Here is a 19,902-nt window from a genome sequence, read left to right as displayed (position 1 = left end):
GGTTCGGCTGAACCCGAACGCTCAGCATCGGATTACCGCTGTCTGCCCGCTCCGTGCAGCGGGCAGATACAGCGGGAGGACCGCCTGGAAAACTGGGATGCAGCCTATAGCTATGGCTGTATCCTAGTTTTCCAGGTGTTCCTCCCCCTGGATCCGCCCGCTGCACGGAGCGGGCAGACAACGGTAATCATTGCGGATGGTTCGGGTTCGTACGAACTTGGTTCGGACCATCCCTAACGACTGCAAATCGCATGTTTTTTTTTTTTAAAGTAACCTAATCCCACATTTTTGTGGAAAATTGGCACAGCATGTGTGGGTAAGTCCACCAACAGTCTTGGTATGTGGGGTCTACAGTGGTCCTAATTCTCACTTCTATCTGCCTGTTCACTTTACCTGTATGAACAGGCATAAAGCTCAGCTTTAGGACCATCTGTCATAATAGTCCTTGTTCAGTCATGTTTTCTGTCACTTGTAACTAAATAGCATAGCACTATACCACCCAAAACTAAACAGTATAGGGTCACTAGTGTTAGTAGCGCACTAGAGGCACATGAGATGGCATTGACATACATAGGTAGAATGGGATCTCCGGTTCTTCCAGGTGGTTCGACACAAACTCCCGGACTGCACCGACTGCAGGAGAAAGTAAAGAACAATTGGCAAATTAATGAAGTAAATGATGAGCAGAGTAAACACTAACAGATAGCTAGTAACTTACTTGTCTCGGATATACGGAAAAATCCCTGCAGAATATAGCGGTCTGGGAAGAGGACACGGAGGACTATCTGTGAAAGTAACCACAGAACAGTCATGAGCAAGGCAAACTTCAATGCCACCATTCAGGATCATCTTTCTTTCATTAATTGACAGATGTAAACTGTAATCTCTCCTTTATGTGCAGTATAAGTATGGTACATACACAGTATGCATTTCTTGTCAGATCCTGGTGATTTTGTTAGAATTCAATACATCTGCTGAAATACAGTCTGACCTCCAATATCTCCTGGCAGATTTAAGGTCTGAACAAGAATGGTTCAAGTGGAGGAGCAACAGGTAAATGGGCATGGGCAATGTGGTGGCTGAGGTCTGAATCTATGTGGGCCAATATATATATATATATATATATATATAAAAAGCCATAAAATCAGACAATCAAGGTTATGTATGGGGATTAAATCCTTCCTGTTTGGGTTATACGCTCTTCCGTTGTGACAAAGACATTGCTAGAATCCATCATTATCTTCTTATGGCTTTGTCAGAGGGAGATTGCTAACCTGTCTAGACGGAAACCATTCACACCAAACGTAAAGCTACTCTTCTCAAATCCTACATGAAAGGACAGTGTGGGCAGAACCATGACAGGGGTTATCGGCAGGGAATAAATCACACCGGCAGACATCATAGGAAATGAAAAGCTCTTTGTAGATATAATCCCTTATATCAGACCTGGCCTTGTATCCAATCAGCAGTATCAAAAAGGATGTATAAAACCCATCATGCTATATGTAAGGACTCCCTTAGGATTCTAACCAAAACTAGTGTAAAATATATTCTAAAGAATATTGGCCAACATATATAGATAAAGAAGCTTTGCAAACAGTATTGAGTTACACTTGCAGGGCTCATCAAGTTAAATACCCAAACTATGGCTGACAATTTGTTGTCTAGGTTACCGACCACCACTCTGCTATACGGGTTCACGTACACCTGCCAATGATGGCCGTCTGCGTTGCAATCAAGCGCCAATCAGTGAGATCAGCGCTTGTTTGCAGTGCTTTTACAAGGCATGATTAATCACGTGGCCATTAAAATATAATGCTATTGGCTGCAAATCTCCTGTTTACACAGGGAGATGTGCGGCGGATATGTGCGCTAAATTATGCTGCCACACAAGAGATGTGCTTTTACACGGGCTGATTATTGGCTGAATGAGCTCTGCCAATGATAGGCCCATATAAATGGGGCTTAAAACCAGTGGTCTGGCTGGTGTAGATATAGCTATAGTGTATATACATACATACGAGGGGGGCTGAGAAGTTCCCAGCTTTACTCCCTTCCAGTTGAAATTGAAAAATGAATTTGGTACTATATGAAAGTATGATATGTTATGTATAATATATTCAGTAAACAGCGGCCGCAGAAAACCCTGTCAGTGCATACTATAGAGTGATCGACTCCGGCCGCATGCTCCAAAGTGTGCAGTGAGGAGTTCTGATGCGGGGCGCACAAATGCGCCCGCATCAGAACTTAGCGGCGCTAGAAATCATCAGGCCGGTACTGCAGGGATGATCTTTTCTGAGAAGGAATGGAATGTCTAGTCTCATACTACGTGTGAACATAGCCTAACTGTGTAAATATCAGAGGTTTAAGATTTTTAATTGCAAGTAGAACTTGAGACAGCAGAGGAAGCAAGTTTCATGTCTGGGGTTAGGGGTTGTCATGGGCATTTACTAAAAGAACGAGCACTTCCAAAGCAATGTATTAGCCTTTCTCAAGCAGTGATGGGCATTTACTAAGTTGTCACAAGCACTTGGGGAGAAGTGTCCTTCCAACAGTATGTTGAAGATGAACCCTGCAGTGGGCACCCCACAACTTCAACATACATAGATAAAAATTTGGTATACACATGTAGACATCAAGTCAAACATGAGGAGTGAGCGCAAGAGTGAGAGTGAGGGCTTGTGTCTCTTTTATAGTTACCTACATCATGATTTTCTTTCATAGCCTCAAAGTGACTGGTCATCTATCTTCCACTGCATAGCTACTCTTTCTCCATCTATGTCTCATGTATAGTTACTTACACCAAACTTGATGTATGCAACTTTACACATTTATAAGGTCCTCGTCATGCTTTTCTTGGCGCTGTGTTCAAGGGTTCAGCGATATGTGTCTATCATATATATGAACTTTCTTTTGCTTTCACTGATGTATCCTTAATACGGATCCTCAATAAACTTTAGTTATTTAAAAAGGAAAACTGTTTCTTAGGTATTCTCACTTTATCCACTGTGAAATGATCAGTAACAGAGTCAATAATAGGAAGTGCTTAGGAGGTGAATACAGACTTTCCACTAATCCAGATGAAAGCATATTTGTGCTCCGGAAGGCTTCATTCTCTTATGGTTACAGTCACACTTTCTTATTGCCTGATAAAAACCTGTTTCACAATTCTGGAATTTGGATCACATTACTGGCAAAAAAAATAGACAAATTACTGAGGGGCCAAGAAAGGACATATAAAAGTCAGCTCCAGGGAGGGGGATGATAAGTGTATCAGTATGGCACACATGGGAATCCCAGTAATGTCCTCGTGACATTTAGGTGGCTACAATATCCATGTTGTATACACAAGGAAGAAAAAGCATGTGCATACACCAAAAGAGGTTCTACATTGTTTTTACTGTATTTCTTTCCATGGCAAGGACTACATAACACTGAATGCCCCTCCCTTATATTATAAGTAACACTTGTGAGTACCTATAGGTATCACTTGTTGAGGTCTAGACTTCTCTACACCTCTAAAGGTGCCCAGCTCCTTTAGGATTAGACCATATGGGCTAGCGTTTACTCCCACACACATCAATGACCTTGGGAGCCTATGACCGACACCGGTTCACTGGTTGACCTTGAAACACATTTTGTAAGTGCTACATCCTGGGAAGACATGTCGCCTAGCCATCACATTTTTCTGCTTCCATCATATCTACTTCCAGAACAGATTACTTGCTGTCTAATAGATCACATTCAGAAGCCACTGTCACCTAATAATGTATTTCACTTCCCCTAAGGTTATGGATGATAAGTGTATGGGTCAGTCTTTAAAACATTACTAAAATTTTTATTTCATAAAAAAATGGAATAGCTTGTTCTAAAACTTACATCTTCTAAAATCAGACCTTCTCATCCCCATCTCCAAGTCTTTGCTCTGGCTGCACCAGTCTCTAGTATACTCACAGACACAATCCCAACACCTACAGTTTTAAGAATTGAGACCCTCAGCTCTATTCATAACACAGCCACCGTGGCCTGATACGTAAATCGGCGGGGGGTACAGAGGTCGGACCCCCACCCCCTTACCCTCCTACTTTTCCCCTACCCTGTGGATAGGGGAAAAGTGATTTTTTTTCCTGGACAACCTATAATGTTCCCTAATACCCCTTTCATCTTTTATTCAGCAGTGTCCTCTATGTCCTCCACTTTGTATCTGCACACAGATTGGCTGGTGACTCGCTCATCCACCGTATACAATTCTATTTATACCCAAATAAAGGACTTACTGACAATTGTCTCAATTCTCACTCCTCATAGACTGTAAGCTCTTGTGATCGGGCCCTCATTCTTCTTGTTTCAGTAATTGCTGTAATTCTGTAATGTCTGATTGCCTCTTTATATACCCTCACAGTCGAAAAGTGCTGCAGAATTTGTTCTATATAAATAAATATTATTATTATTATGCTTTATTAAAGGAGTTTTCAAGGAGTACAGTATTTATGGCTTATCCACAGGATATGCCACCACTGATCATTTTATAGTGGTGGCGCTGTGTTACTGCAGCTCGGGTCCCATTGAAGTGAATGGGGGCTAAGCTGTAGTTGTGCGGCACCACCGCTATACAATGAATGTTACAGACTTTCCGACTCTGTTGACTGTGTAATGCAGGGCACCGAAGAGCTGATCAGAAGGAGTGCCATGTGTCGGCACCCTGACAATCAGCAATTAATGGCCTAACCATCAATGGATAGGCCATCAATCATTTAACCTGGAAAACCCCTTTAACAAAGACCTGACACCAGTGTACTGACTGCACAAGAATTAAAAAGTAAAATACAGTAAAGGGACAAATTTGCTATGTGCTTCATTTACCCAGGTTGAGAAAAGCAAACATTTATCGCCAGGTAACTTATGTTTATTACCATGGGACCTAGACATGATCCTAACTATGTATAAAATGCTGCTTAATATCCGCACGGTTCTTTTCCAGCACTTTATAGAGGAAACATCTGTATCTCACATTTGATTGCAACACTTACAGCCGAATGCTATAAAAACCAGTCTGACAGAAATACAGTGTTGTGTATATGAAATACCCTTTAAGATGGCTATATAAAAGGCTATTTTTGGCCCCAAGGAATGATTTGGCAACAAATCAAACAGAGAAATATCTTTTTGCAATGATTTCAACCTTCTCCCCTCTCATACTTCACACTGGCATGGATAGTGCAGGGTGGGAAGATACCCAACAGGTGCAAAGAATGAAGCCCAAGCAATGTAATCTCTATGGAAAAACACATTTGCAGTGGATTACTGGCATCAGGGCTATGTCATTGGACTGTCACCTCTTTAAGGAGGAGCTTTCACAAATGTCTGCCCTTCTAATAAATAGAAGTGCGGTTACCATGGAATAAAAACAACTAACAACCACACTAAGCGCAACACTGTGCCGAGATAGGCCATACACGCCGACAACAAGGGGACAGCATGCCACAAGACACATGTGGGTAGATTTACCAAAGCTTGTCACACTGGAGCAGATGTCCATAGCAGCCAATCTGATTTTTGAATTAACTGGTGTCAGAAATACAGATTTGTAATTTACTTCTATTTAAAAATCTTCAAGTCTTCCAGTACTTATCAGCTGCTGTACATCCTGCAGGAAGTAGTGTATTCTTTTCAGTCTGACACACTGCAAATCCCAACTAAAGAGACGGATTTCCCCACTGGAGGTACTTCCCCAAAGAATCCAGCTCTCTTTTTTCGAATCTAGACTGTACTCCCCTACTGTAGACAACCTCCCAAACTCCATCAAAGACTTTGTGGATGCATGTCCCCAGAAAACATAACCCTCTACGTTTTACAAAGCTACAGCTCATGTTTTTCTGCTATTTTCAAGCTGCAGAAATTCTCTAAATGGGAATCCGCTAGGTTTTGGAAGGGCATGATTATGATAGGTATACATTGGCAAAACAGTTCCTAATGAGTGGTAGAGTGCTGAGACTCATCTTAAGTTAATACATAACTCCTATCAGGGTTTCCACACTCTCTGTCACCTCAACCTGTTCGGATAGGGTTAAACAATGCTGAAGTGTAAATGTCATCTATGGATTTTTGGCATGGCATGTGGTTACGCCCATTAGTTCAGAACTACTGGGTAACTACAAAAAGTGGACGCAGATGTTAAACCTTTCTTCTATGCGCACAGGTTGGATGAGGAACCTGACAAGGAATCATGAACAAAGAGAATCTTTGAAAAATTTTGCATCTGTTGCTCACAAGGTTTAACTTAAAGGGGTAGTCCCATCTCAAATAACATAGTTAAACGTGTACTCTTCATCAAGTTGAGTATTTTTGCACATTTATTTATCAAACTTGCCTTCTTCTCCTGATATGCTGCCCTTCCTCTCCCATTGTTGATTTCCCATTGTAGGTTATAGACCACCACTCGAATTAGCCTTTCTAGCAAAGCGGATTGCCCATGATTGACCCTCATGTTATGTGCAGTGTAATAATGTTCAGTTAGGATTCTCTTGCTAGCAATATTTCTTATGCCTTTTTTGAAATATTTTGTTTCTTAGGCACTGCAACATCTCTCTTTGTCTGTCTGGCTAGCTGGCACATGGTTGGGTCTCGTACATGAAAAATCCTCAATAAACAGTTCAAAAAATGGAATGTATCCCCTAAATGGAGCCCATATTAAGGCCCTATTATACGGGCCGGTCTAGAGGAGCAAGCGCTATTACGACAGTGAGTGGGTAAGATCAGGTGGGGGCCGCGGGGGGCTGAAGGAGGGGAGCCCATAGGAGATAGTGGCGGTCTGCTGCCAACGCTCCAATACTAGGAATGATGACCAGCAGATGGCTGTTATCGTTCTATTTTTTTCCAACATGCTGAAAGACAAGGATCAGCTGAAATTGTGCATGTCGGCTGATCATTGCCTTTTAGCATGAGCTATTACACCAAGCAATTATTGGCCATAACGTCCGATAATCAGCCAAATACATCCGATAATCGCTTGGTGTAATAGGGCCTTAAGTCTGTGGGATCAAAGACTAATTCAGTCAAAGTCAAAGAGTTTAACATATACAATATAGGAGCACCTTCTGGCATATACGTTAAATGGCAGCCAAATATACTGTGTCCACCTAGCCTAAGGTTGGGGGTACTCCTGCTACAGACTTATCGTTTGCCTTTAAAATCTTGTAGGCACATATAGTACTGCCCCATGTCTTGCCTTATAAATTATATCAGTACACTCAGTACTGCCCCCTTACAAATAAAAAAAACAAATAAAAAGGAATTGCAATATCTTTTGTTACCAGGTAGAATTATATAAAGGTCATAGAAAGTTCCCAAGATGAAAAATTGCAGATGGCCAGAGAATACCCACACAGCTTTAGACTATGTTCACACAACGTATAAGCAATGGACGTTATTTGGCTCTAAAAACAACGGCAGCTGTTTTGAGAATCAAACAAAAGTCGTTCTTATCAATGAAAATTGCACTGATTTAAAAGCACAATGGCCAGAAATAATTGACAATTTCCCCGGCCACACCAAACTTTCAATACAGTGTATAGGTTCAATACACTGTGTGAACAACAGCCGTTGTTTGCATTGACTTCAATGCAACACATTTTTTTCTATGACAAGAACAGCCACTGTTTTAATTGCAAACAACGGCCATTCTTGTCATAAAAAATACGTTGTGTGAACATAGCCTTGATAGCATGATAAGAGGGATTCCAACCAGGAAACTTCCCTTTATTACCAAAACAACAGACATAGAGCAACTACTATTTAGTGATAAAAAGAGCAGTCCTTCCTGTAAATGTGAATAGCAGCTTCCAGTTACACATGGTCTGTATACCACTGGCATTGCTTCGGGAATTGATTTAAGCCGGTGACAGAGATAAATCATACTGGTCCCAGTTAGAGAAGGACAAGAGATAAATAAGTGTGGAGCATGCAGGTTTCAGGACCTTACCTTTGGGTACCTCTCTATTTTCTCCTTAAGCTGTGCCTCTCTAAGAGCTTTAGTCATTAGAGGAGCTTCTTCAAGCCGCTTTCTGTTGAGAGAAATTATGTTAAGGGTCTATTCACACAAAGGATCTGCAGCAGATTTGATGTTGCAGGTTTTTTGCTGCGGATAAGCTGTTGACACACATTGATGTACACATAAGATAGTAAATAAAACATGACAGATGTTAAAAAAAATATGGCTTATTCACCTTTCACTTCTGAGTTCAGCAAATCTTCTTCTTACATCATCCATTGTGACCTCAAAAAAGTCATCTGGGAGCTCCTGGAGACTGGCACTTGCACTTTCCTCTAAATCCAAATGGCACACCAGGGTCTCTCTGTCTATTGGCTGAAAAAAGGAGCAACATCAAAGAGGTCAAGGTTTTAGACCTTAATTTATTCACTGCTAAGGAAGTATATACAGTAGTACATCATGAGCTTTAAGTGTCATTGTCGTTACAACTTTCAAAGTGTAAAACAACAGTATTTGTGATGTAAAGCAAGCTTGCAATATATATTCATTATTTTTTTTAGTTATCATGCTGTAAGTAAAACACAGCTATACTTACCAGAAATCCAGGTCCAGTGTCCTGAAGGTAGCTTTATAGTCTTGTGCTGGTTGAAAAAAAGAGGCTTAACACATGAAGCCCTGGCCAGTACAGAGTGTCACGGCTTAATGTGTCCGTCAATCACATGACTGCCTTCTCTGTGAGCGCACAGATGAGCTGAAAACACAGGACTTCTTGTGTTTAGTGTCAGAACACAGGAAGCGCTGTGTTTTCCCTACATAACTAAAACAAAATAATGAATGTAAATTGCAAACTTGCTATATATCACATCTACTGTTGATTTAGGTTTTGAAAGTTATAATGACAGCAACACTTTAATTTGTTCTAGTTAATCTGTTCCACGTCTTTATCTCATTCGTATTATTCCGTCATCATATAAAAGCCTAGATTCTTAGCATTCAGGTAATACCGGGTTCAATAGTTTAGATGCAATATACAGGGAGCAAGATGAAGAGATTTTTTTCCCCTGGTTCTCTCCATGTAAGGGCCCTATTACATATAGCAATAATCTACGTCAGGCCAATTTGCTTCGGGAAATAAAGACAACAATCATCGGCTGATCGTATCTTTTGGGCCTGACCTAAAATTATCTGCTGTTGGGCGCCCATTGCTACGTGTGCCTGATGAATATGCAAAAAAATATAATAAACTTATACGTACCTCTCTGCGCTCCCTGATGTCCATCTAGCCGTTTAGCCAATCACTGTCCGCAGAACTGTCCCTGTGATTGGCTGAGCGGCCTGTCACTTCAGACACTGCGGGGAGCGGGCCCAAGCTAGCAGGACATCAGGGAGCGTGGAGAGGTATTTATAAGTTTATTATTTTACACTTATTAGGCAAGGGCTGCACAGACATTGATAATGATGTCTTTGCAACCCTTGCTGCACAGACATCTAGCAGATCAGCACTCGCTAACATCAAGTCATCAGGCTGTGTAATACGGCCGTAGGGGACATTAGGAAGAAAGATCACAGCTTGTTATGGGCATCTGTCCTCAAACAGCCTTTAGGCACTCCAGCAGGAGTTACAGGAACTGTTGCCCCTCTAAATGTCTCTTTTCAACTAAAATAGCAAGAAGAGCAATATGGTGGCTCAGCATTCAGAACTTGCAGCACTGAGATCCTGGGTTCACATCCCACCAAGGACAATATCTACCAGGACTTGGACTTTGTATGTTCTCCCCGTTTGGTACTCCAGTTTCCTCCCACTCTATATGTTGAGTTTATGTGCACAAAACTCATACATGTCATTTAGGAAGTACCACAGAGACTGAATGCAATGCCGGCTGTGCATGTGCAGTGTGCGCCAGTCAGCTTACTACCCCCTAACCTTTGAAAAAGGGATAACTTTCGGAGATGGGAATACCTCTTTAATATTAGGTATTACTTTTTAATGTAATACACATTAGCCCAGTCTGGTATTTCAGGAATGAGAAAATCCAGACCAACGTTCACCCATGCTCACCCCTGAAGTACTTTCCTCTCCATCAGTCTTGGACTTCTTTGGCCTAGAAGGGCCTGGACTATGAGAAGGCTCTTGGGCTGTGGCAGTAAGCATGTTAGCTTCTGTAGGGACATTGGCACCTCCTAGACGATGGCCGCCTCCTTGGAAAGGCATAAAGGAAGTCACCTGAGGCTGAGTAGAAGCTTCACTTAAGTCTCTAGAGGATGGTCCAGGCTTATCACACTCCAAATCTGGCCGTACAACCTTCACATGATGTTGGTCCTGCCTCTCTGCCAATGATGGCCCAGAATCCTGCACTGGATTCTGGACACTGGATTCATCTAGCTTAGTACTGTCACTGGAGTGCTGCACTTTCTGACTTGCAGCAGAAGGTTTCTCTATTGCAGAAGTACTTGGTAACTCAGTTACATCGACATAAGTGTCCTTCTTTTTTGTTTCCTCTTGAAGTATCTTAGGCTGTCTGTTCTCAGATGGCTCATTCTTCCGCACTATAAACCTTGTAGAGATAGAAGTTATTATTCCATTTTATTTAGACAAATGTCAAATCTAAATAATAACCAGACATACAACAAATACTCACCTGATAATGGCACTTCCACTTGTAAGGCCCAAAGACTGAAGGTTTGTCTGTTTCAAAGCCTGTTCACCTGACACCTGAGGGACAGAATATGATCAAACCTATAATGTACAGTCTACCATGTCATAAGACCATCACACATGCACCATATTAGGTTTTAACAATCATATTAACATGCAGTGCATTTTCCTGCTGTGGATTTAAGGACATGCAATTTGCCATAAATCCTCAGCAAATATGTGACAAAATCTACATGTACATCAGGACTGTGGAGTCGGAGTCGGAGTTGTAGCTATTTTTGGCTGGAGTCGGAGTCGGAGCTAGTCCGACTCCAGCTTAAAAAAAATATTTTAAAAATTTAGAATTGAATGTTGATATGAATTTTACAAGTTTTGCTCATGAATGTATATTATGAGCAACATTCTCATAGGACACTGGCCCTATTACATAAGGGTGGTCGGGAGATATATTAGTAATAGGACACTGGCCCTATTACATAAGGGTGGTCGGGAGATATATCAGTAATAGGACACTGGCCCTATTACATAAGGGTGGTCAGGGAATACATCAGTAATAGGACACTGGCCCTATTACATAAGGGTGGTCGGGAGATATATTAGTAATAGGACACTGGCCCTATTACATAAGGGTGGTCGGGAGATATATCAGTAATAGGACACTGGCCCTATTACATAAGGGTGGTCAGGGAATACATCAGTAATAGGACACTGGCCCTATTAGATAAGGGTGGTCATGGAAAAGTTGTGGGTCACTATTTGGCAGTTTGTTTCTGAGCTGGAAGAGTCCATTGTGTGGGGGGAGATCTGTGCTGTTCTCTTCCTGGATGCTGGATGACTGTATGTGAGCAGCAGTGTAATATGAAGATATCCTGTGTAATATAGAGGAGGAGAAGAAGACATAAGTAGTATAGCAGTAACCTCTGTCCTCAGTGTGGTGTTTTCTCTCTGGGGGGGGGGGTGCTTGTGCTATGGCTGCAGTAGGCTGTGTGTGTGCTATGACTACAGCAGGCTGTATGTGTGTGTGCTATGGCTGCAGCAGGCTATGTGTATGTGTGCTATGGCTGCCTGCAGCAAGCTCTGTGGGTGTGTGTGTGTGTGCACACTATGGCTGCAGCAGGCTGTGTGGGTGTGTGTGTATGCTATGGCTGCAGCAGGCTGTGTGTGTGTGTGTGTGTGTGTGTGTGTGTGTGTGTGCGTGCTATTGCGTGCCCCCACAGTGATCTTCTATATCACTGTGTGACCTCTATATCACTATGTGTGACCCCTCTCTATATCACTATGACTGACCTCTATATTACAGGTATCTGGCATTGTTAACAGTGTTTCTTTACGTATGGTGAATATTTAGTTAGAAACATAGAAGACTGTCAGCAGGAAAAGACCACCTGCTCCATCTAGTCTAGTTGTGAGTAGTTCATTGAGGCTGGAGACTAGCTGCATCCACAGCACACACAGGAGAATCTGCTTTATATACAGTATTCCTTTATTCCCTCAGAAGTCGCCCCAGGATCATGTAGGACATGCTGCTGAGCCAGTGTGATAAATAACTCCCCTGGTATATGACTGGCGGCCATTTATGAAGGAGCAGGAGTCGGAGTCGGGGGTCGGTCCTGATAAAATTCAGGAGTCGGAGTCGGTCCTGACAAAATTCAGGAGTCGGAGTTGGAGTCGGAGCTGCGGCTTACCGACTCCACAGCCCTGATGTACATGTGACCTTTGCCTCCATTTCACTGTAAATTTACATTGAATTTACACAAAGACTACAGTGTACATCATTTAACCTAAAAATATATTCTGGACTTCTCTAATTCATTAATATAAAACAGATACCTCCAATATGGCTGACCGCTTAACAGCACATATTTTAGGAACCGATGATTAGACTATAAAAGTAGAAACCTCGGAAATACTGATTGAAACATGATGCTAATGTCCGCAGATACAAGTAGCTTTTCTCTGATCTCACATGAGCTATGTCCTTTTAAGCGACGCTGGGCACACACAGCGCAATGCCAAGTATATAATGAAGTCATCTGTGTTCCTTTTAAGCCCATTTTAATGATGCACTTTTATTAGAACTTCAAAGCCTGTGGATGGGACTCTCTCTGGCCACTGTCATACATCAGTTCTTCAGTACTGAGGACACAGAGAGGTGCGAGCTGGAAGTGCAGGAGTACACAATTCACTCATTAACAAGCTGTCTGTACACTTATGTGTCACCTTACCTCATCGCGCATATAAATGCATACGGCAATGCTTCCAGGAGCAATATCTTCCAAACACTCCCTGAAAAATAGAAACAACATCACTTAAACCAAACCTAAAAAGCAGACAAAATCCTCTCATTTATGCTGCTGACAGCCAGAACAACAATACTTCCCAGACAGAACAGAGTCACAATCACACCGCTACTTTTTTTAGGAAAAATACTGCTGCTGGTTTTGATCCAGTTTTTTGAGCCAAAGCTAAAAGAGATGGAGAAAAACAAAGGAAGGACCTGTCCTTACTGCTGGATCCACTCCTGGCTTTGACTTCTGCATTGAAAACAACAGCAGTGTGTTTCTAAAAAAAAAAAGTGTGTAACTCAAAACTAAGGCTCATTTCTATATAGAGCATTTTATCACACATAAATAATAGTAACTCAAAACTAAGGCTCATTTCTATATAGAGCATTTTATCACACATAAATAAGAGATGAGCAAACCCCACTTGTCCATACCTAAGAATACAGCATTTGACAGCAAATACAGCAAAGAGGGAGACAGCCGTGTTGCCGCCAGCTCCTCTACCTGCTCTGTATCTACAAGACCTGGATGGTCCTATAAACCTTTAATGGAAGTCCATCCTAGTAATGTCTCCCTGAGATCAGTGATCTGTTTCTCTTATGGCTCTACTAGACATTGCTTCCGCCTAGCCAGAATCCTGCCCCACACTGATGAGGGGCAACACCCCGAAACACCTGTCTGTGGATGGATTTCTGGCTTTGGTTTTTCCCTTGTCATCACATTGACTTATAGGGCCACTTAATAAGGTGTTTTTGGTGGTTAACCTACAGGAGCCACCCCTTGGCTGGGTCCTTCCCAGAGGGATATCTGTCTAGTACTGTTTTTCTCGACTTCTAAATGAGGTTCCACAGGTTCTTTTTTTACATATTCATGTCTCCCAGGGGGCAAAGCAGCCGGCAGTGTTATCGTTTGGCTGGTCTCCCTGAGATCAGTGATCTGTTTCTCTTATCCTAGTCATGTGACACAGAGCTGGGAGTAAACCCGCTAAGCTTTGTTTAATCACACTTACACTTTAAATTTCTTTCTGTTCTCACTATTTTCTTTTAGGCCTAATGGCGACCCTTATCTTAAAGAGGTACTCCTGCGGATAAAAAATGTTTAAAAATCAACTGGTTGCAGAAAGTTATACAGATTTGTAATTTACTTCTATTTAAAATCTCCAGTCTTCCAGTATTTTTCATCTGCTGTATGTCCTGCAGGAAGTGGTGTATTCTTTTCAGTCTGACACAGTGCTCTCTGCTGCCACCTCTGTCCTCTGGAAAAATTTAGATTTTTAAATAGAAATATTGTGTAAATCTATATAAATTTCTGACACCGGTTGATTTCAAAACATTTTATTTGTCAGAGGACCCCTTTAACAGTGACAACAGCAGATGGCTGTCAGTATATTTGTTGTGTGCCGCTCAGCTTTGCCAGACTACTGCATAAATAGGCCTAGATATACAGCACACTACCGATCAGGTATCAGGACCCTCACTCCTCCATCATTTCTGGACGGACAACACTTTGGTTGTCCAAGCATGGAGGTTCCCCATCCCCCTGTAAAGAAATATGCATCACGGAAAATTCCACTTTTATAGTTTTATGAAAATGAGGTGGGAAAGCAAGGTTATCCTTCAGCTGCACTGGAAAAATATATAACTAAGCAGAAGCAATTTTAGCAAAGCAACAGATGGATAGAAGTGCAAGAACCAATACTGACTGCAGTCTGATCTGTATTCTATCCTTCTTGCTGCTATAATGCTATGTGGAGGATTGTCAGTATACAAGGTGTAAGGCATTGAATCTCATCCCTCATTGCTGTATATAGCACCTACAATGACCAAAGAAAGGAAACTACTGAGCTTGGAAAACCTTTCAGCTTAGGCAATGCACACACCAACACTGCCTACCATTTCATGGAAATGAACAGTCGTTCCAATGGATGCCACCAAGATAGCGGAGACACATTCTGTTCTTACCTAGTCTGGGAAAAATGGGTCAGGACTTCCCATAGACTTTGGCTGCTGAGGAATTCATCCTGTAACCTTGCCGCTCCCTCCAACTGCAATGCGACTCGAACTTTCTAGGACACGAATACAGAAGATGGAAGATATTTAGCAAAGGTTTGGAAGGCATAAGCAATTCAATTTACTTTGAGTGAAGTCGCACCTAACCTTTAGTTAACCATACAATAAAAGAAAGTCTGCAAAAGGCCCAATTTAAGGCTAGGTTTACACATGCATTAGCAGTTCTATTATGGGGGGGGGGGGGGGAAAGTGACGACAGTGTCAGATTATTTATGATAGACACCAACAGCGCCTGATGGAACCCAATAACTATTCTGAAATCTATTGAATTACTGTCAGGATGTTTATCATAATACTGGAAAAAATAGCCATTAACCCCTAAAGGTCTAAGCCAAGTTTAATTTTTGCGCTTTCGTTTTTTTTTTCCTCCTTGTGTTTAAACCATAGCTGCACCAGGACACTACTGAACGTCCTCGTGCCGCAATGGCAGTTCAGAGCCGCGCGACCCCCCCCTCTGAACTGCCGCGATCCCGGGTGCCGCATGTAGCCCGGGATCGGGGCTATTAGCGGGCACGGTCCGATCGCCGTGCCCACTAATTAAGTATTTAGAAGCAGCCGTCAAAGTTGACAGCTGCTTCTAAATACTTGCTCATCTCAATACCTGGTGGTCTAGTGGGGGGATGCCCCCCGCGGCGCGAATGCCCGCATCCATCCCGGGCCGGGGTCTGCGCCGTAATAACGCTGATCCCGACTCGGCATTCTATTGCTTTTGGCTGCAGCAGCCAAAAGCAATAGAACACCGATCTAACGGATTCATGCAGTATAACTATACTGCATGGATCTCTATGAGAGATCAGAGTGCATATACTAGAAGTCCCCAGGGGGGCTTCTAGTATATGTGTAAAGTAAAAGAAAAATGTATTTTTAATAACACAAAATCCCCTCCCCTAATAAAAGTGTGAATCACCCCCCTTTCCCCATTTTATAAATAAAAATAAATAAATAAATAAACAAACAAACATGTTTGCTATCGCCGCGTGCGTAATCGCCCGAACTATTAATCACATTACTGATCTCACATGGTAAATGGCGTAAGCGCCAAAAAATCCCAAAGTGCAAAATTGCGCATTTTTGGTCAAATCAAATCCAGAATAATTGTAATAAAAAGTGATCAAAAAGTCGTATATGCGCAATCAAGGTACCGATAGAAAGATCACATCATGGCGCAAAAAATGACACCTCACACAGACCCACAGACCAAAGGATAAAAGCGCTATAAGCCTGGGAATGGAGCGATTCTAAGGAACATATATTTTCTTTAAAAGGTTTTAATTTTTTACAAGACATCAAATAAAAGTTATACATGTTACATATCCTTGTAATCGTAACAACTTAAGGAACATATATAACAAGTCAGTTTTACCCTAGGGCAAACGGAGTAAAAACAAACCCCCCCAAATAAAAATAAAAAAACATTTATTTTTTTTTCAATTTCACCACACATATAATTTTTTTCTGGTTTCCCAGCACATTTTAGGCAAAAATGACATCTGCCATAGCAAAGTACAATTAGTTGCGCAAAAAATAAGGGCTCATTTGGGTCTCTAGGTGGAAAAATGCAGGCGCTATGGCCTTATATACACGGGGAGGAAAAAACGAAAATGCAAAAATGAAAACTGGCTGTGTCCCCTAAGGGTTAAAAGGCCATAGCGCTTGTATTGTTTTTACCTAAAGACCCACATGGGCCCTTATTTTTTGTGTGACTAATTGTACTTTGCAATGACAGACTTAAAAATGTATATGTGCAGTGCAATTGAAAAGAAAACACATTTTTTTTTATTTGGGGGGTTAAGTTCACCCTATGGTAAAACTGACATGTTATATATGTTCCTCAAGTTGTTACGATTACAATGATATGCAACTTGCATAACTTTTATTTTATTTGACATCTTTTAAAAAATTTTATTCTTAAAAAAACCCTGAATGCATCAATGCCGAGGTCGTTTTAGGACATCAGCTTATGGGATCATAATGATCCCATAAGCTGATGTCCCTATGTCTGCCCCCTCTCCTCTGTCCCCTGCCGCTGTCACAACCTTGTGACAGCGGCAGAGAAGAGAGAGGGGAAGGGGCAGAGCGCATGGCCCCGCACACAAACACCCTCCCTCCCCCCGCCCACATCCTCCCTACCCCCGTTTGGTCTATGGGGCTTTGTGAGGTGTCATGATCTGTACTTTCTATTTGTACCTTACTTGCATATATGTGACTTTTCGATCACTATTTCTCTGGATTTGATGCAACCAAAAATGCTCAATTTTGTACTCTGGAATTTTTTGGCGCTTACGCTGTTTACCGCGTGAGATTAGGAATGTGATAATTTAATAGTTCGGGCGATTGCGCACGCGGAGATACCAAACATGTTCATTTTTTTTTATTTATTTTTTATTTTTATTAATAAAAAAAACTATTTTTTTAACATACACATTAATTAGAAGTCCCCTCATAGAGATCAGTGTAGTATACTTAACACAGCACCGATCCATTAGATAGTTGCTGTATTTCTCTGGTCTGTAGCAGACCAGATGCATGGATTGCCGAGTCAGGATCAGCGTCAGTCCCAGCCGGCTCAGAAGAATGTGATCACGAAGGGGAGACCTGCAAGGCTCTGCAAGGCATTTAAATGCAGCTGTCATTTCTGACAGCTGCGTTTAAATGCCCTTATTAGTGGATGCCTTTAGGCCGCACCCGCTAATAGCCATGGTCCCAGGCTACAGAAAGCAGCTAGGGTCGCAGTGAAGCCCCTTTCTGAACCCCCCTAACGGCGCGATGACATATGGTTAAAGGGGTTGGTCACTTTATAGTAAAATAGTTCAGTGTACAGTATTAGTAAATGTTCTCACCGTATATACCAACAGCAGCTCCCTGTGTACCTCTAAGAGCTAAAATACGACTCCCCTCCTCCAGGCTGGGCTGTCCTGCTCTGTGGAGTTTCTGTCCATAAGATGGCTGACATGGAGGAGCATGTATCCATGCCCCGCCCCCCAGTGTCCACCACCAGTGAGCCTGTATATGCCTATGGAGGACATTGGGGGGCGTGGCATGGTCACATGCTCCTCAATGCCGGACATCTTATGAACTGCCTCACCACAGAGCAGGGCAGCCCAGCCTGGTGGAGGGGAGTCTGATTTTACCTCTATGAGGTACACAGGGAGCTGCTGCCAGTAAGTAACGTAAATGTATTTACTTATACGACACACAAAACAATTATACTATAAAGTGGCCATCCTCTTTAAGCAGATGTAAACAGATGATTAGGTGGGACTGACTGCTGATTTTGTGTGTATGGGGTACAGCAACAGCCTGGCAACCAGATGATCCTGCACACCTGGCTTCTCTCAGCTATTAGCAGTGGGGTAACTCATTTCAGAATTCATTCAGACAACAATCGTGCAATTTGTGGCACATATACATCAGCATCCTGTCAAAATGTGATGCCAACATATACAGGCACAGATAGGCACAGGCCCCATAGACTTTAATGGTCTGAACACAGTCAGCCCGTGAATACGTTTGGGTAATTTTCAGAGCACATGTGTTTTGACTCTGACCCTAAAGTATGGCGTACTGTGCTTTAGGGTTCAGTTCTTAACACTTATTTTGTATATTATAGAGCCCTTATATAGAACCTTGCGGCTGGACATTGGTATGGGCAGTGGTGACTTTTAGAATAGCAGAAATGCAGCCAAATGAATGAAGGACATAAAGAATGATGCCATTTTATAACTGATTTACTATGTCATGCTATTCTTAGACCTATAATGATCTAATATCCATGTGTGACACCAGGCAAGCAGCACATAAAAGAAAGGCTCTCCACAGGGTGCACACATTGCAGCTCAGTATCGTGTAAAACTGTGAAACTGCTTGCAAATGCAATACGCGCTTTAACCACAAATATTCCTCATCAGCAAAAAATGGCAAAATTCCTGGAACCGCGAAGAAGGCAACTCACCGTGCTCTCTGCTCCAGCGCGCTGCTCAGAGCGGCTCACCATCTCCAGTTTGGCATTATTGGGAAGGTTGGCAAAGCGCCACTGCAGAGAAAGATCCAGCAGGGTCCTCTGAAATCTGTTGATGAATAAAATCGGTAACCTTAATAACAATGCACAGCCTAGACGGAATCATCCAAGAACAAACGGTTACATCAACATCTCATTCAAGATGGCTACATCAACATCTCGTGAGGGGTATATACGTAAGCATATGGTCTCACACCTAGCGTACATCGGAAGGGATGCATTTTCTGCACTTATTTCCTTAATCTACACATCTAAAAATAAAGAAAAACACTCTTTATTAGAAGGGATAAATGACAATAAGGTGATCACAGGGTGTGTCCCTCTGCTAGGACCCACAGGGATCACATATAATCTGTGGTGAATGCTACTAGCAAGTGCACAATTACAGTACAGTGCCACCAGCATCACCTAGAGCAGGGGTGTCAAACTACACTTCCCATCATGCCTGGACAGCCAAAGCTTTAGCTTTGGCAATTGTAGTTTTGTAAAAGCTGGAGGGCCTGAGTTTGACAACTGTGACCTACACATTTTTTTTTTAACATGTGACTCTACATATGAAGTGTAACCATGTGTACTGATTGACAATGCAGAAAGCAGTGCAAAAATGGCAGCTGTGACAGCTCCTATGCAGGCTATGTGACCCCAGGATAATAGACTACCACTATAGTCTGATACTGCAGTCACTCTCTCCCTTACCTATTGAATGCCTGTAGGCGGCAGTTTGTGACAGAAAAGACTAAGGGCCCTATTCCACCGGACGATTATCGTTCGCATAATCGTTAACGATCTCAAACGACCGCTATTGCGAAAGACCTGAAAACGTTCACTCATTTCCATGGAACGATAATCGTTACTTATGATCGTAATTGCGATCGTTTTTCTTC

General features: G+C 42.2%; 1 protein-coding gene across 2 annotated transcripts in view; it reads right to left on the bottom strand.

The window, feature by feature from the left end:
- ASPSCR1 (ASPSCR1 tether for SLC2A4, UBX domain containing) overlaps positions 1-19,902 on the bottom strand; it is a 53,678-nt gene that overhangs the window by 22,758 nt on the left and 11,018 nt on the right. For both annotated transcript variants that reach the window (XM_069952128.1, XM_069952129.1), the window contains 9 exons: positions 18,953-19,067; positions 14,893-14,996; positions 12,872-12,932; positions 10,630-10,703; positions 10,050-10,545; positions 8,226-8,365; positions 7,982-8,063; positions 719-785; positions 571-633 (listed from right to left, as the gene is read on the bottom strand). In XM_069952128.1, the coding sequence (XP_069808229.1) occupies positions 571-633; positions 719-785; positions 7,982-8,063; positions 8,226-8,365; positions 10,050-10,545; positions 10,630-10,703; positions 12,872-12,932; positions 14,893-14,996; positions 18,953-19,067 (1,202 nt within the window). The remainder of the gene's footprint in view (positions 1-570; positions 634-718; positions 786-7,981; positions 8,064-8,225; positions 8,366-10,049; positions 10,546-10,629; positions 10,704-12,871; positions 12,933-14,892; positions 14,997-18,952; positions 19,068-19,902) is intronic.

This window comes from Dendropsophus ebraccatus, chromosome 14 (assembly GCF_027789765.1).
Source record: "Dendropsophus ebraccatus isolate aDenEbr1 chromosome 14, aDenEbr1.pat, whole genome shotgun sequence".
Taxonomy (NCBI): Eukaryota; Metazoa; Chordata; class Amphibia; order Anura; family Hylidae; genus Dendropsophus; species Dendropsophus ebraccatus.
The sequence above is the reverse complement of the archived record's forward strand: the minus strand, read 5'-3'. Positions and strand labels throughout refer to the sequence as shown.